Source organism: Schistocerca cancellata, chromosome 7, assembly GCF_023864275.1.
Source record: "Schistocerca cancellata isolate TAMUIC-IGC-003103 chromosome 7, iqSchCanc2.1, whole genome shotgun sequence".
Lineage (NCBI taxonomy): Eukaryota > Metazoa > Arthropoda > Insecta > Orthoptera > Acrididae > Schistocerca > Schistocerca cancellata.
Window position 1 is genome coordinate 183,994,358 of NC_064632.1, and position 16,540 is coordinate 184,010,897.

Here is a 16,540-nt window from a genome sequence, read left to right on the forward strand (position 1 = left end):
AATGAGAAGGCAAGGAGAAGAAGGCAATGAGAAGGCAAGGAGAAGAAGGCAATGAGAAGGCAAGGAGAAGTCAAGGGAAAGAGTAAGGAAGACAGTGAGGAGGAGAAGAGCAAAGAAAGGAACCAACAAAAGGAAGGAAGAAACGAGAAGGGAAAAACCAAAAAGACCACAATAATAGGTCGAGGAACCGTCCGTCTCCGGACGCAGGCGCTAACTACCCCCGTGAGGGGGATGGACTCCTTTTAGTCGCCTCTTACGACAGGCAGGAATACCTCGGGCCTATTCTAATCCCCGGACCCACAGGGGGGCTCCATGGGCTGGAGTGCCTTCCACAGAGGGGAGATCATATCGGACGGACTGAAAATGAGGGAGAACAAAGCGGTCGATCGACAATTCATCCCTATTGGCTCAAATGCCGCGGATATTCCAGTGGATAATGGACATAGGGTGAACAGAAAATGGAGGAATGTGACCAAAGTTGCTGTCAACTCAAAGACTGCTCGGAGCTAGCGACCGACAGCATGGAATGGCATTCAGCCGAAGGCAGAAGATCCTGATCCATAGGTTGGTCAGGAGCAGCTCCTGCCACCAGCGATCGGCCGGTTGACCGGCCACCAGCAGTGCGCCTCGGCGACACAGAAGACGGCCGAGGGCGATTTCCGCCAGGTGGTGCCGTAGATGGGACACGCCTTGGCGGAGAAGGAGAGGAACTGGGTTTCTTTGTAGCCTTGTAAAAACTCTTCACGAGTATGCTCTTTTTTGGAAGGCTTGGTGTCTGACTTTTGGGCTCGAGATTTAGCAGAACCCGATGAAGGGTGAGCCATAGAGTGGGCAGGCGAAAGTGGTGAGGTTGAACGGGCGATCTTTGCACTGGCCGATCTGACGACTGTGGCACTAAAGGTGAGGTCGCAAGTCTGCGTGGCCGCCTCCTTTGTTGGCCAAGGAGAAGGAGGACAGTACTGTATTTTCCTGTCTGAGGCACGGTGGGCTGGCGACTGGCAAATAATTTTCGAGCAGCAAAGGTCGACACCTTTTCCTTCACTCTGATTTCCTGGATGAGCTTTTCACCCTTAAAAACGGGGCAATCTCGAGTGGAAGCAGCGTGGTCACCCATACAGTTGATGCAGCGAGGGGATGGAGGTGGACAAGCACCCTCATGGGCATCCTTGCCACACGTAACACATTTGGCCAGATTGGAACAGGACTGGCTGGTGTGATTGAACCGCTGACACCGATAGCAACGCATAGGGTTTGGGACATAAGGGCGAACGGAAATTATCTCATAACCTGCTTTGATTTTCGATGGGAGTTGAACTTTGTCAAATGTCAAGAAGACAGTGCGGGTTGGAATGATGTTCGTATCAACCCGTTTCATAACTATGAACAGCCGTTACGCCCTGGTCAGACAGGTAGTGCTGAATTTCTTCGTCAGACAATCCATCGAGGGAGCGTGTATAAACGACTCCACGCGAGGAATTTAAGGTATGGTGCGGTTCCACTCGGACAGGGAAGATGTGGAGCAGAGAAGTACACAGCAATTTTTGTGCCTGGAGGGCACTGACTGTTTCTAACAACAGGGTGCCATTCCGTAATCTGGAACAAGACTTTACAGGACCCGCAATTGCGTCGAAACCTATCTGAATAATGAAAGGGTTGACCGTGGAGAAGTCGTGACCTTCGTCAGACCGAGAAACAACAAGGAACTGTGGCAACGATGGAAGAACTGGCTGTGGCTGAGACTCAGTGAACTTACGTTTGTGAGCAGACATAGTGGAAGGTGAGGAAACCATTGCGGAAGAATCCCCCATGATTACCAGCGTCTCCGATGGCGCGCTCCTCCCTTGTGGGGGCCCTCACTGAGGGCACTCCTGCCTTAGGTGATTGTTCACACCTCAGGTCACACCTCCCGACAAACGGACGGAGGGACCAATCGGCACTTTCGGAAGTTATCAGCTCAGGTAATCACCCCTCCCTGGGCCTGGCCGTTACCAGGGGGTACGTACGTGTCCTACCTGTCTACCCGGGGCGGGGAATTACGCGTTACCCCGTCACCGGCTACGCATGGAAGTGTGTGGGTCGGCCTTCAGACACGCACAGGGAGGAAAAAAGAGAAAGGGAAAGGAAAGAAGAGGGGTCTCAAACGCCGCAGCGGAGGAAAGTGCAGAGAGAAGCGGGAAGGAAAAGGGAAGGACAGAGGAAGGACTAAGACTTGCAAGGGTAGAAAGCAAGGAAGTTGGAACAGTTTCGAGCGTCCGTCTCCGGACGTAGGTGCAAACCATACTCCCAGAGGGGGAGCAAGGGAAGGAAAGAGCCAGAGGTGAGGGGGGGGGGGGGGGGCGAAAATGGGGGATGGGGAAGGATGCGGAAAGGGAAGGTATGCAGCCCGGAAAGGAAGTAGGGCCACATTAGCTCGGGGTCCCGTGCTCGCTACGCACGTATCCACAAAAGAGTTGTGGATCCCCTGGGGGGCTGCATTATGGTGTGGAGAATTTTAGGACTGTCAATAGGTCTGGGGTGCTGTACACAAAAGAAGAAGTTACTTGGTAGCAGAGTACTTGTGGAGTGCACATTTTTTTAGCATAGGTGGTAGTTTGATGTCTTCTGATGAACACACTCCAGCCGATAAACACAGAGCAAAATCAGACTGCACATAAAGTGAAGGAATTTCAAACATCAAAATTTTAACACTAAATTGCTGATGCTTTTTTAACAACATCCATAAATTTACTGCCCTCCAGGAAAGCTGTAACTCGAACTGTACTCTGAAGAGAGCTCTGGACGAAACCCAAGTAGAAAGCTCCACAGTATTTAATGAGGCATGGCATTTATACCAATAAGGCAGTTTATATACCGTGGAAGTAGTGGTAGTAGTATCCACTGCACTTTATGAAAATATCTGTCTGTCGACATGACATTACGTGTGACCACAAATTTAGCTGGATGTGAGGTGAACTCAATTACTGAATGTTTTTATCAGCCACTATTTCACTTTATCAGTAGTAGAATCACTCAAAGTCTACACTCAACAGCACAGCAGTACTCCGATCATGCAATATTAGTTGGAAGCAAACATACCAAGTACAGACTTTGACAAATGTGTATTCATTGCAGGTGGTATGTGCACAGTCTTGTAAAGTAGTTCTGAACACATTTTACAAGAACTATCTTGAGCAACAGGTTTGACAACCCATATGCAATGCAAATATTTTGGACCTTGTAGCTACAGACTTGACCTTTTCAATGGTGTGAGTATAGAGGGGGATTAGTGATCATGATATTGTTGCATTCTCAGTCCAAAAAGAATGTGGTAAAGTCAACAGGCAAGTTTTCAGAAACTTTTGCATCTACAGGAAGATTGATGCATGGAACACAGCAACAACTTTCACTACAATACCTCAGTGAGAGGCCTTGTTGAGCAACCGAGACAATTCTGGTCATATGTAACATTACTAAGTGGATATGTCATTTTTAGACTAGTGTGGCGTGGCATAGGAAACAGCAAAGGTAAGCTGACGTTTTAACACACACACACACACACACACACACACACACACACACACACACACACGGCATAGCAATAGGCGTCCCCAGCATGGAGAAGCAACTAAAAGACTTTAAGAAAGAAAGTCGCTAGGTCCAGGTCTTCAGCATTGGCACCTTGCTTAACATGCATTTATCATGAATCTCTCACCTAGTGCAAAGTCTCAACTGACTGGGAGAGGGGGGGGGGGGGGGGGGGGCAGAAACGCAGGCCATTCCCCTGCGTAAGAATGGTATAAGAACAGCCTTAACAGAATTACAGGCTAATGTCTTCAACGTCAGGTTTGTCTTGATCATATGTTAAGTCTGAACATAAGAAGTCCCCCTTGTGACAGAAAAACTTCTCTCGGCAAATAGGCAAAGACTTAGAAAGTATCAGTCATGCAACTCAGATTACCTTTTTCTCACTCAATTTCTTCTAATCCATGGATGAAAGGCAGGCAAATTTCATATTTCTAGATTTACAGAAACCACAATCCCCACTGCAAAGGCCACGAAGTTGGGATCAGAGATTTAATTCCAATTTTGTACACCTTTAGTAGGCCATTAGAAACAACAATGTGCAAGTAGTAAGGTGCACTACTCTTGATTCTGAGAAAATCTAAAGAGAAGTTTTATGCATCTATTGAGTCACTTTTGGATCTGTGTGTAGGTGCTGGTCGTTAAAGAGTTCATGGTGGTCAAGTGATTAGCATTTGAGCTTCGTAAGGTGAAGATGTATGTGGCAACAGTTCCACTCTCTCTCAAACTTAATTATTAATCTACTTTTTTCATCACTGGTCATATTTAATTTATATGACATTTGAGAGGTAATAACATTTGAAACACCACATATATTAGCATGAAGTGTTAGTGAATTTCATGTTATTTGACTACTTACTATTTTTAATTAAACTTAATAATTAGCACATATTTAAAACTATTGACAGTAAACAAAGAACTCAGTTTTCCTGAAAATTTGTATCTATCGAGATTAGCAAAATCCCTTATAAATACGATCAGGTAAGGTACCCGGAACTATTTGCACCTTGATGCTTTGAGCTGCAGACACAGAGACATGCCCTATTTGGCGATTAACCTGCATAGTGATGAGACATTGCTAATGTAGCAAGAACGAATAGTGTAGCTGCAAATTTTTTGAGTATCAGAATTTGCACTTGTACTACAAAAATTAAGACATATCTCTGTTCTTTGACTAGCACAGAAAATGAATGTCATGAGGATTCAATGCTTAATGCAATTATGAAACATTTGTTAAAAGATGCATTCTTTTACTGCGAAAGTCTTCAAGAAGTTGACCTTATTGAAAAAGAGCAATCACCGGTGATTTCTACAGATGCAATGGCGATTGGAGAGTGCTTTAACATTGTATAGTCAAAATTTAAGAGAACGGAGACTTATTACTGACGAAGACCTCATTCATTCTGACAAAGTAGATGAGTGAGGTCTATTTCGTGAAGTTTAAGATATTTCTGACAATAAGGATTTTGAACCAGCTGAAAATAAGGCTGGAGACAAAAATAGAAGCAGTAACAACGACAAAAGAACATCCCATGCAGACTCTACAAACCCTCCAGAGGAAAGAATTTTAAGTTCCTAGAAAGGACCATTGGAAAAGATGGAGAAGAAAATATAAGAAGTGGAGGCTCAGTAATCTATAAATATGCACTAATTAATTCGTGGACTAATGAACGCTTCATGGAGGCTCAAAAAAAAAAAAAGCAGCAGCAAGTAAGTTCATTTTTGTCAACTTTTCATCTTCAACAACCATATTTTAACAACAGATTATGACCATGATATGCAACTTTGATTTTATGTTTCAGGTAACAACCAGGATTTTACAGCAGTGAGTTTTGGCAGCTGCACGCCAATTTCAATCTGAGGGCATCATCTTCAAAGCATCACTTTCATGGGCTAAGAAATTCAATCAATAACACATAATTCAGCAGAGGAAGATCACGACATTTGTAAGTAACAGGGAATCTGTGAATTGGGGGAAGAAACATTGGAAGCTTTATGTTTCAACTGCAGATGAAGGACTTTATGCCCAAGTTCAACAAAAAATTGGTGATCGATACAGATCAGACAGGCTGCCAGTACCAGTCAACTTAAAACAGAACTCTCACTGAAAAATCAAAAAATGTATGCTATAAGGCACAATATGAACACGGTAACACGCGAGCACAGCAAATATGCGATAATGGTGTCTGGTGAGTTAACACTGTACGTGTTTGTGTTTGTGAGAGGCTACAGGTAAGTTTGGACCAAAAATGCAACAAACTGTTAAGAAATTAACAACAGACTTTTCAAAAGTCATTGTAACTTGTTGAAAGTATGGGAACCTTACCACACAGCTCTACAGTTCATTTTCACTAGTGTCATGCCACCTAATGTGGAAAGAGAATTTTTCCTAATCATAGATTCTTGGGCATCAAATGAATCCTGATTTGGTTGGTTTAAAAGAGGGGCAAAGGAACCAAACCACAAGGTCATCATTCCCTTGTTCCTAAGGAACAAAAGAGGACAGGAAAATACAGATGCAAGGAACAGTTGGAACAAAGTAAAACAAGGAAGCAGAATACAGTGGCTGGCCGACCACAGAAATAAAATGAAAAAGCCAGCCACCCTGCAACACATTAAAACCTCCACCCTAAAAGCATTAGGGTGGAGGACACAGAGGGACAAAGGACATGCGCTGAAACTCAAATCGAATGATAAAACCCTATCTCATGGATGAAACGTAAAACCAAATCAGCCGATGAGACATTGTCTGCTAAAATCAATGGTAATGAGTCCAGCAACCGAAGATGAAGTCACAAGACAACCAAAGGAGGACAGAGCAGAAGAACATGGGCCACTGGCAACCAGGCACGGCACTGACACTGAGGTGTCTTCACAGCACAGGAGGTAGCTGTGGGACGCCCAGGCACTGCGAATGCAGCACCGGCAGAGAACCACAGAGTCCTGGTGAGAGGCCCTCACCGAAGACTTCCACACAGTTGTGGTCCCCTTAATGGCTCTTAGTTTATTGTGCATACTGAGAATTTGCGATTCCGTCTCCCAAAGCTGAAAAGCCTTACAATGTAATAACGAACGCAGGTCAGTTGCAGGGATACCCATCTCTGGAAGTGGTTTCCGTGTAGTCTGTTTGACCAGCCTATCAGCAAGTTCATTTCCTGGGATTCTGATGTGACCAGGGGTACAGACGAACACCACTGAATGACTGGACTGTTCCAGGGCATAGATGGACTCCTGGATGGACGCTACCAAAGAATGACAAGGGTAGCACTGGTCGATAGTTTTCAGGCTGCTCAAGGAGTCAGTACATAATAGGAAAGACTCCCCAGGGCATGAATGGAGATACTGAAGTGCACGAGAAATAGCCACCATCTCTGCAGCGAATACATTGTAGTCAATGGTAAAGAATGCTGTTCAATATGGCAACTGTGAACTTAGTCAAAGCCAACGCTACCATCAGCCATCGACACTCTGTGTAAACCACTTCAGAGCCCCAAAACACGCCAAAATCTAGAGGAAGTGACAGCGGAGAGCCGCAGCGTTAATCGAGTCCTTAGGGCCATGCAAAATGTCCAGACAAAGCTGCAGCCGAGGTATACACCATGGAGGCGTAAGTGAATGCACTGCGAGTAGATGTGGTAAAGGGAAAGACTCCAGTTCAGAGAGAAGGGACAGCATGCAAACCGCAATCATTAGCCCCGAACTGGGCCGCCGATGCAGGAGATGGACGGGAAAAGGATACTGTAATTTGGATTCTCAGGAGAACTACGAATTTGTGCTGCATAACTGGCAAGCAGTTGTGCACATCTGATCTGTAATGGAGGGACCCCAGCCTCCACCAGTATGCTGGTCACCAGACTCTTCCTAATAGCTCCCGTCGCTATTCAAACCCCACAGTGGTGCACAGTGCTGAGTAAATGCAACACTGAGGGCACTGACGAACCATAAATCACACACCCATAGCCAATTTGGGACTGGACAAGGGCTCTGTAGAGCCGTAGCAGCGTAGAGCTATCTGCACCACAATTGATGTTGCTCAGAGAACATTGAGGTGCTGCCAGCACTTCCACTTAAGCTGACTAAGATGAGGAAGCGAAGTCAATTGAGCATCAAAAACCAGTCCTAAGAATATATACGTCTCCACTACAGTGAGTGGATCATCATGAAGGTAAAGTTCTGGGTTTGGATAAATGATATGACACCGACAAAAGTGCACGACACACGACTTTGCGGCTGAAAACTGGAAGCCATGGGCTAGAGCCCATGACTGCACCTTGTGGATGGCTCCCTGTAGGCGACACTCAGCAACACCAGTACTGGAGCAGCAGTACAAAAATGCAGAAGTCGTCTGCATACAGATAAGGTGAGGCGCAGGGCCCTACAACTGCTGCCAGATCATTAATGGCCACTAAAAATAGACGCATTCAATACAGAGCCCTGCGGGACTCCCCTCTCCTGGACATGGCTGGAACCATGGGAGGCATCAACTTGGACATGAAAAGTACTGACAAGGGAACATCCCCATCGCACCCCCCTCAGATTTAGTTATAAGTTGGCACAGTAGATAGGCTTTGAAAAACTGAACACAGATCGATCGAGAAAACAGGAAGAAGTTGTGTGGAACTATGAAAAAATAAGCAAATTATACAAACTGGGTCGTCCATGCGTAAGATAGGCAATATTAAGGGCATTGTGAGGCGAGGAGCTCCGTGGTCCCATGGTTAGCATGAACAGCTGCGGAACGAGAGGTCCTTTGTTCAAACCTTCCCTCGACCGAATATTTTAACTTTTTATTTTCAGTTTATGTGAAAAACTCATGTTTTCATCACTTTTTTTGGAGTGATTATTACATCCACAAGAAAACCTAAATCGGGCAAGGTAGAAGAAACTTTTCACCCATTCGCCAAGTGTACTAGTTAGGTGGGTCGACAACATATTCCTGTCATGTGACGCACATGCTGTCACCAGTGTCGTATACAAAATATCAGACGTGTTTTCCTGTGGAGGAATCGGTTGACCTATGACCTTGCAATCAAATGTTTTCAGTTCCCATTGGAGAGGCACGTCCTTTCGTCAACTAATCACACGGTTTTGCGGTGCAGTCGCAAAACACAGACACTAAACTTATTACAGTGAACAGAGACGTCAATGAACGAACGGACAGATCATAACTTTGCGAAAATAAAGATAGCAAAATTTTCAGTGGAGGGCAGATTTGAACCAAGGACCTCTCACTCCGCAGCTGTTCACGCTAACCACGGGACCACGGCGCTCCTCGCCTGACATTGCACTTAATATTGCCTATTTTACGCATGGACGACCCAGTTTGTATATTTTGCTTATTTTTTCATAGTTCCACACAACTTCTTCCTGTTTTCTCGATTGATCTGTGTTCAGTTTTTCAAGGCCTATCCATTGTGCCAACTTATAACTAAATCTGAGGGGGGTGCGATGGGGATGTTCCCTTGTGAGCAACAGGAAATTTTGGATAAAAATAGGGAGCGGGCCCCAGAGACCCCACTTGCACAATGTGGCAAGGATTTGGTGTCACCAGGTTGGGTCATATGCTTTACATAAGTAAAAAAAGACGGCAACCAGGTGTTGCTGTTCGGATGGCAGACTCAAGGGACACAAGATTAACAGTGATAGAACGACCCTGGCGAAAGCCACCCTGACATGGAGCCAGTAGGTCACATGACTAAGACCCTACCCAACCCAACCACTGACATACCATATGTTCCAGCAGCTTACAAAGAATGTTGTTGAGGCTGATAGGCCGATAGCTTTCCACATCAAGCAGGTTTTTGCCGGGTTTGATCACCGGAATGATTATGCTTTCCCACCATTGTAATGGAAAGACACCATCACACCAGGTCCAGTTGTAGATGACGAGAAGATGTCGCTTGTTGTCAGATGACACATGTTTAATCATCTGGCTGTAGATCTGATCAGGCCTAGGAGCTGTGTCAGGGCAATGCACAAGGGCATTAAGGAGCCCCCACTCTGTAAATGGGGCATTATAGGATTCACTGTGGCATGTAGTTAATGACAGAATGTTCCCTTTGTGCCGCCGTTTGAGAGTGCGAAAGGCTGGGGTGTAGTTCTCCGACACAGAGGCTCAAGCAAAGTGCTCAGAAAAGTGCTTGGCAATCGTGTTTGCATCGGTAGATAACAAGCTATTTATGGTAACACTGGGAACACCTGTTGAGGTCTAGTACCTGAGAAAACGTTTTACCTTTGCCCAGACTTGGAAGAGATATGTCTCGACCATTAGGTGCCACATGTCACCTTCCCAACTCTCCTGCTTCCATCGTTTGATAACGTAGCAAACACGGGCACAGAGCTGTTTAAAGGCTATGAGGTGCTCCAGGTAAGGGTGCCGCTTATGCCGCTGTAGAGTTCACCGACGCTCCTTAATTGCTTCAGCGACTTCTGGCTACCACCAAGGGACTGCCTTACACCTCGGGCACCCTAAAGAGCAAGGGATCGTGTTTTCTGATGCAGAAACAATTCTTGTTGTCACCTGCTCAACCATCACTATGTTCCCACACGAGGGAGACTCGGTGGTGACAGCAGAGGTGAAAGTTCCCCAGTCCGCCTTGTTCAAAGCCCATCTGGGCAGGCGTCCGTGTGCCTGATGCTGGGGCAGTGACAGGAAGATGGGGAAGTGGTCAATACCACACAGGTCGTCATGTGCTCTCCAGTGGATAGATGGGAGAAGTCCTGGGCTGCAAATTGATAAATCAATGACTGAGTAACTACCATGAGCCACACTGAAATGTATGGAGGCCCAGTATTTAAGAGGCAGAGATCAAACTGAGACAGTGAAGTTTCGACATCTCTGCCTCTGACAGTACGCACAGTGCCACCCCACAAGGGATTATGGGCATTAAAATCTTCCAAAAGTAGGAAAGGTTTAGGGAGTTGATCAATTAGTGCAGCCAATATGTTCTGGTGTACTGCACCATCTGGAGGAAGATATACATTGCAGACAGTTATTTCCTGTGGCATCATTCTGACAGCCACTGCTTCAAGAGGGGTTTGAAGGGGCACAGTTTCACTACATACTGAGTTTAGCACAAACGAAAACTCCACCTGACACATATTATAGTCACTACAACCCTTATAGCCGCGGAGGGCAGAATTCTGCATTGCCGGGAACCAGGTTTCCTGGATGGCAATTCAGATACCAGTTTTACTGCTTAACAGTTGCCGTAGCTCAGCCAGGTGGTGGAAAAAGCCACCGAAATTCCTCTGGGAAGGTATGGAACATTTAATGAGGTAGTTTACACCTCAGAGTCACCTGCTGCCACTGCCTAAGGAGTCTCTATACATTGTGTCCGAGGGTCTGGCGAGATCTAGGTCCTCGGCGGACGCTGAAATCTCCACCCCATCCTCAGACACAGAGCTTTTAGATAGTGGTGGTGTGTGCGCCACTGCAATTTTCTTGGTCTTGGGGGTTTTCTTGTTGGATTTGTCTCGCTGCTCCTTTGGTTTCCCTGGCTGGGAGGACTTCGCTGGCTCAAGTCTCCTGGACTGTAGATGAGCATGAAGCCCTACGACCAGCTGCTTTTGGGCTCTTCAGCCACAGGTGGGTGTCGTCTTTCCCACTAGCAGAAACCTGGGAAAGGAGTGACCCTAGGGACCCCCTTCTTAGTGAGAAAAACCAAAGAAGACTTACGCTTCTCCGGCTTAGAAGGGGGGACAGACATCCCCGAGGGTTGGGGTGGGAGGGGGATGTTGCTCCAAAAGTAGATGATGCAGGAGCAACAGGGAGGGAAATGACTGCCACCATCAAGGGGGCAGGTGTAGTGTAGTCTTCCGGCTCAGAGGTGACTGGAGTTTGCGGAGCTGATGGTCCCAGAGCTATTGTAGCGGTGGCTAAGACGATGTCATACGCACAGGACGCAGGCATTCAAATTTTCTCAGCCTCAGTGTACATCAATTGATCCACGGTCTTTTACTCCGTGATTTTACTTTCTGGAGAATCCTGCAGTCTGGCGAGCATGGCTAATGGTGCTCTCCACAGTTGGCACAGATGGTAGGTGGGGCACATGGAGAATAGGCATGTCATGGGTGTCCCCAACCTCGACATGCGACACTAGAAGTACAGCGGGAAGACATATGGCCCAACTACCAGCACTTAAAGCACTGCATCAGGGGACGACAGATATAGGGTTTTACATCACAGCATTAGGCCATCACCTTGACGTACTCGGGCAACGTATCACCCTCAAAGGTTAAGATGAACGCAACAGTGACAACCTGAATATCCCTCGGACTCCAGTGGGCACGCTGGACGAGATGTACACCTCGCCACTCTAAATTGGCGTGCAGCTCATCAGACTACAAAAGAAGGTCCCTGTGTAATATGATACCCTGGACCATATTTAAGTTCTTATGGGGCATGATTGTTACAGAAACATTCCCCAGCTTGTCACAAGCGAGTAACGCCCATGACTGGGCAGAGGATGCTGTTTTGACCAAGACTGACCCAGATCTCCTTTTGGACAAGCCCCAAACTTTTCCTCTAAATGCTCAACAAAAAACTGAGGCTTCATTGTCATGAAAGATTCCCATCAGCTCTCATACATACGAGGTACTGGGGCAAATAAGATCCGCTGCCATCCTAGCCTGATGTTCCTCCCATAGTGTGGCCAGGGTGGAACGATTTGGGTTCGTACTTCTGTGCATTTAATTGAGCTTGTGAACGCTTGGAGACTGCTGGTGTTTCACCACCAGCAAGAGATGATGGACTACACTTTATCGCGTCATCTGCCCTGATGCCACCCACTCTGACCAGGGGCCCTCCCCATGGGTGCCACCCAGCTGCATCAAAGGCCACCTGGCAGGATGGCCATAGCCAGGAGTCCCGATGCCCCAGGGGAATGGGCCTCTACCCCTTAGCATACATGGGGAGTTAATGGCGCAAGCATCAGCAGAGCGATCCCTGTGTGGTCAGGGGGCTACAACCAACAGGGTACATGGTAACCCCACCACAACGGACTGGCTACCGTGCTGGATATCAGGTGCAAAGAAGTCCAGAATCCTGATTTATATGGTGACACCTTTATCAATGTTCCCAGAATGAGATTTTCACTCTGCACCAGAGTGTGCGCTGATATGAGACTTCCTGGCAGATTAAAACTGTGTGCCGGACCGAGACTCGAACTTGGGGCCTTTGCCTTTCGTGGGCAAGTGCTCTACCATCTGAGCTACCCAACCACAACTCACGCCCTGTCCTCACAGCTTTACTTCTGGCAGTGCCTCAGTTTCTACGTTCCAAACTTAAAAGAAGCTCTCCTGCCAACCTTAAAGAACTAGCACTCCTGAAAGAAAGTATATTGCGCAGGCATGGCTCAGCCACAGCCCGAGTTCGAGTCTCAGTCCGGCACACAGTTTTAATCTGTCAGGAAGTCTCACCTTTATCAATGGTCTTCCCACCTGCACAGTTAAAGTCAACCATGCACCATTTATTTATTTTGCCAAGTAAAAAACTTAGTCACGCACTTTCAGAACTGTTCATTTCGGATTGACACTGAACGAAAAACTGCTTTTCATATATATGCTATTAGGATCCATTCCACTGTACACCACCAACTGTAAGCACCTATATTTGCCAAAATGTTGCACTAGCACATTGTTTGCATCCAAACTATCTGAAGAAAATTCCCAGTACATGCAGCAAAACTGCATTTGATGTTGTAAATGAAGTTTCAATTCATGTTTTCCATGTCTGTATCATATATACCATTCTGCTATGTGTGATGTCTAGAGCACATCCGATGAGTGCACATTACTCTTGTGGTCTAGTATGTTGTGATTTACTACATCACTGGTTGTGAATAATGTCATTTGCATCACTTTTTATCATGGTTTGACTTGATCTTTCCAAGCCTGATCCATGTCCTTGGAAATTGAATTAGAAATAGCCAACATATGAAATTTACTACAACTTCATGAAATCGCTTGTGATTTCTTTTCATTATATTACCTATCAAATGTCATAATGGACCAGTGATTAAAAAATAAGTGTTGGCAAGTTTCGAACAGTCACCTCATCCACGAAACTCTTTCAAATTGCAAACACTAACCGCTTGAGCCCAATGATTTCTTACCTTCACATAGATACATCAGTTACCTAATAGACGCGAGAAACTTCTCTTGCAATTTTCTCTGAACTGCCAGAGTAGTGCACCTTACTACTTGCCCCATTATGTTTTAATGGCCTACTAAAGGTGTGCAAAGTTTGAAGTAATATGTGGTCCCAATGTCATAGCCTTCACTTTTAAGTAATAGAGCCTAGTATGTGACCGTGAGTATTCGTCAGACAAGGGTTTTGTCAGAATGATAGGACCACTTTTGTATATTATCCTTGATGAGAGTATTTATAGACAAATTTACAATAGAAACACTCTCATTCTCTTATGTACACGAATGATCTGATAGATAGGGTGAGCAGCAATCTACAACAATTTGCTCATGATGCCTTAGTGCATGGGAAAGTGTAAACGTTATGTGACTGTAGAAGAATACAGAAATGTTTGGACAGAATTTCTATTTTGGTATTATGAATGGCGGCCTGCTCTCATCACACCAATTAAATATCTAGGCTTATCTTTGGAACAAGCATATAAGGTCCACAGTTGGGAAGGCAAATGGTCAACTTTGGTTTATTGACAATTTTAAGTGTGGTTTACCTATAAAGGAGACAAAGTATAGAACATTAGTACACTCCATTATTTAGTACTGCTCAAGTGAGAGAAACACTGAAGCGATTCTGAGGAGTGCTGTAATCTGTTACCAGTAGGTTCCATCAACATTAAATTATTAGTGATATGCTTCAGATTCAAACTGGTAATTGCTTGAGGCAAGACAACATTCTGCCATTTGCAGTTGATGCCAGTACAATTTTATTGGCACAAAGCTACATTTCACACACAGGAAGCAAAGAAAGTAAGATCAATTCAGGCTCATATGGAGGCAAGCAGAGTCCTTTTCTGCTCACTCCATATGCACGTGGGATAAGGAAATGGAATAATTAGTAATGGTACAAGGTACACACCATCACATACCATATAGTGGCTTGTGAAGTATTTAAGTGAATTTAGATGACCAATTGTAAAATAGTTGTCATGAAATTACCTAGAAACAAACACTAAATTATCAGCATACCCTCCAAAATACTTGTGACCGTATGTGTAATACTGTGCTCTACCCCTTGCTACCGTATTTCTCCATGCTACACACACACACACACACACACACACACACACACACACACCATTAGTATAATTACTAAGGTGCTCATTATTTACAAAAAACTTACATGATATAGAAAAAATATGGAAAATTATAGCTTCTTTCATTAACACCAACCTCTTTGTACCAGGATCCTTCATGACTACAACGTCAACAATTTCACCCCATTGTTCAAAATGCTTCTTCAGGGACTCATCTGTTGTTCGGTAGTCCAGACCACCAATGAACAGCTTCCTGACATGTTCTGGTTCTGGCCTGTCCCCCTAAAAGCAGAAAATCAATTATACTAAAACTTCATAACAATATAATCATGTTCACAATTCAACAATACCTGTAAAAGCAGCACACAGGGGTTTCAAAGCTACAAATAAAGGAAAATCAAGTCTGGGATTACTTTTTTGTACAAAATACATAATTAAGTTCATATTTTTAAGATGAAGCAGATAACCAAAAAGTAAACATTTTCTATACAGTGGGTAAACTTGTGGACAACCTTTTTCATATAGCACTCAAGGAATAGTTCCTACCTGTGCACTTTGAAGAAGTTAGTCTTTGAAAAGAATGACCACATTGTTGCATAGCAACATGTGAAATTAACAGCATGGTAGGTCTCGAGGTGGTAGTTGATACTTTTGATAGTGACCATTCATTTCATTTACAAAATCTTGTCACACACTGAAGAATGCAGCACTGGGATTGTAACAGAATTCACAACATGGTTGCTTTATGAAGAGCACACAGCAAATGACTAAGTGACCAGCATGTACATGAGGAACAACTGCCATGAGTATTTCAAAGGGTCTAAATCATGGGGGCATCTGGCTGCAAGCACGAATAGTACACAGTTGATTTAGTAATATCACACTGCTACCAAGCAGGTAGCTGACCTGTGAGGAGCAGACAATTTTTTTTTTTTTTAGATTAGACAACTCTCCATCCAACACACAGATGAAGAATACCCATAAGTATCTGTGAAAGATCCAAAGAACAGTATCTCCTCTCTCTCTCCCCCCCCCCCCCCCTCCTCCTCCTCCTCCTCTCTCGTGAGAGTATTAAAACTCAAGCAGTTAACTGCTGAAGCATTCGTAGTGAAGTGACAGATTGGAGCACTCCTAAAAAGCAGTTAATCTCCCACAACGTGAAATCTGATTAGAAACTGAAGAAAATAGTAGTGGCATTTTTGGGAAAAATTTAAGGGTATCTAAAGGATAGATTAGTGGGAAATGAAGATAGTTTGTCTCAGACACACAGTGTTTGATGCTATTGAATTTCGCACATGTTAAATTTCAGGAGTAAGAAACCTGTATTTTTTGTTTTCTCCAAAAAAATTCCTGCCCCAGGTACGTGCCTCCAAAGATGACATTGTGAACACCAATTTGAAGATGCAAATTTCAGAATTTTTTTAATAGTTCTAGATATTTTGTTACAAGTTTTTTATTTGAAAGATAATTGCTTTACAATTACAATGGTATCCTCTGTTTGGACATACCTGTCAAAGTTATTTTACTGATGCCTTTTGAATTTTTTTATAATTCACAGAAAAAATGTTTTTCAAAAATGCCAATCCAGAAAAGTCTGGTTTTTCTGGTGATTAGTACCATGTAGTACTACATTCTCTGTAAAGGAAAGCTTCCACTTTTAAGCTGAACATGTTTTATTTTAAAACATTTTCTTAACTTTCAAGGGTAATGTATATCTTCACGAAGTTTTTTCTTACTAA

The 16,540-nt window shown here is 44.5% G+C and overlaps 1 protein-coding gene across 2 annotated transcripts in view; it reads right to left on the reverse strand.

The window, feature by feature from the left end:
* Positions 1-16,540, reverse strand: part of LOC126092100 (heterogeneous nuclear ribonucleoprotein A1, A2/B1 homolog) — a 58,205-nt gene that overhangs the window by 37,124 nt on the left and 4,541 nt on the right. For both annotated transcript variants that reach the window (XM_049907526.1, XM_049907525.1), the window contains exon 2: positions 14,938-15,083. In XM_049907526.1, the coding sequence (XP_049763483.1) occupies positions 14,938-15,083 (146 nt within the window). The remainder of the gene's footprint in view (positions 1-14,937; positions 15,084-16,540) is intronic.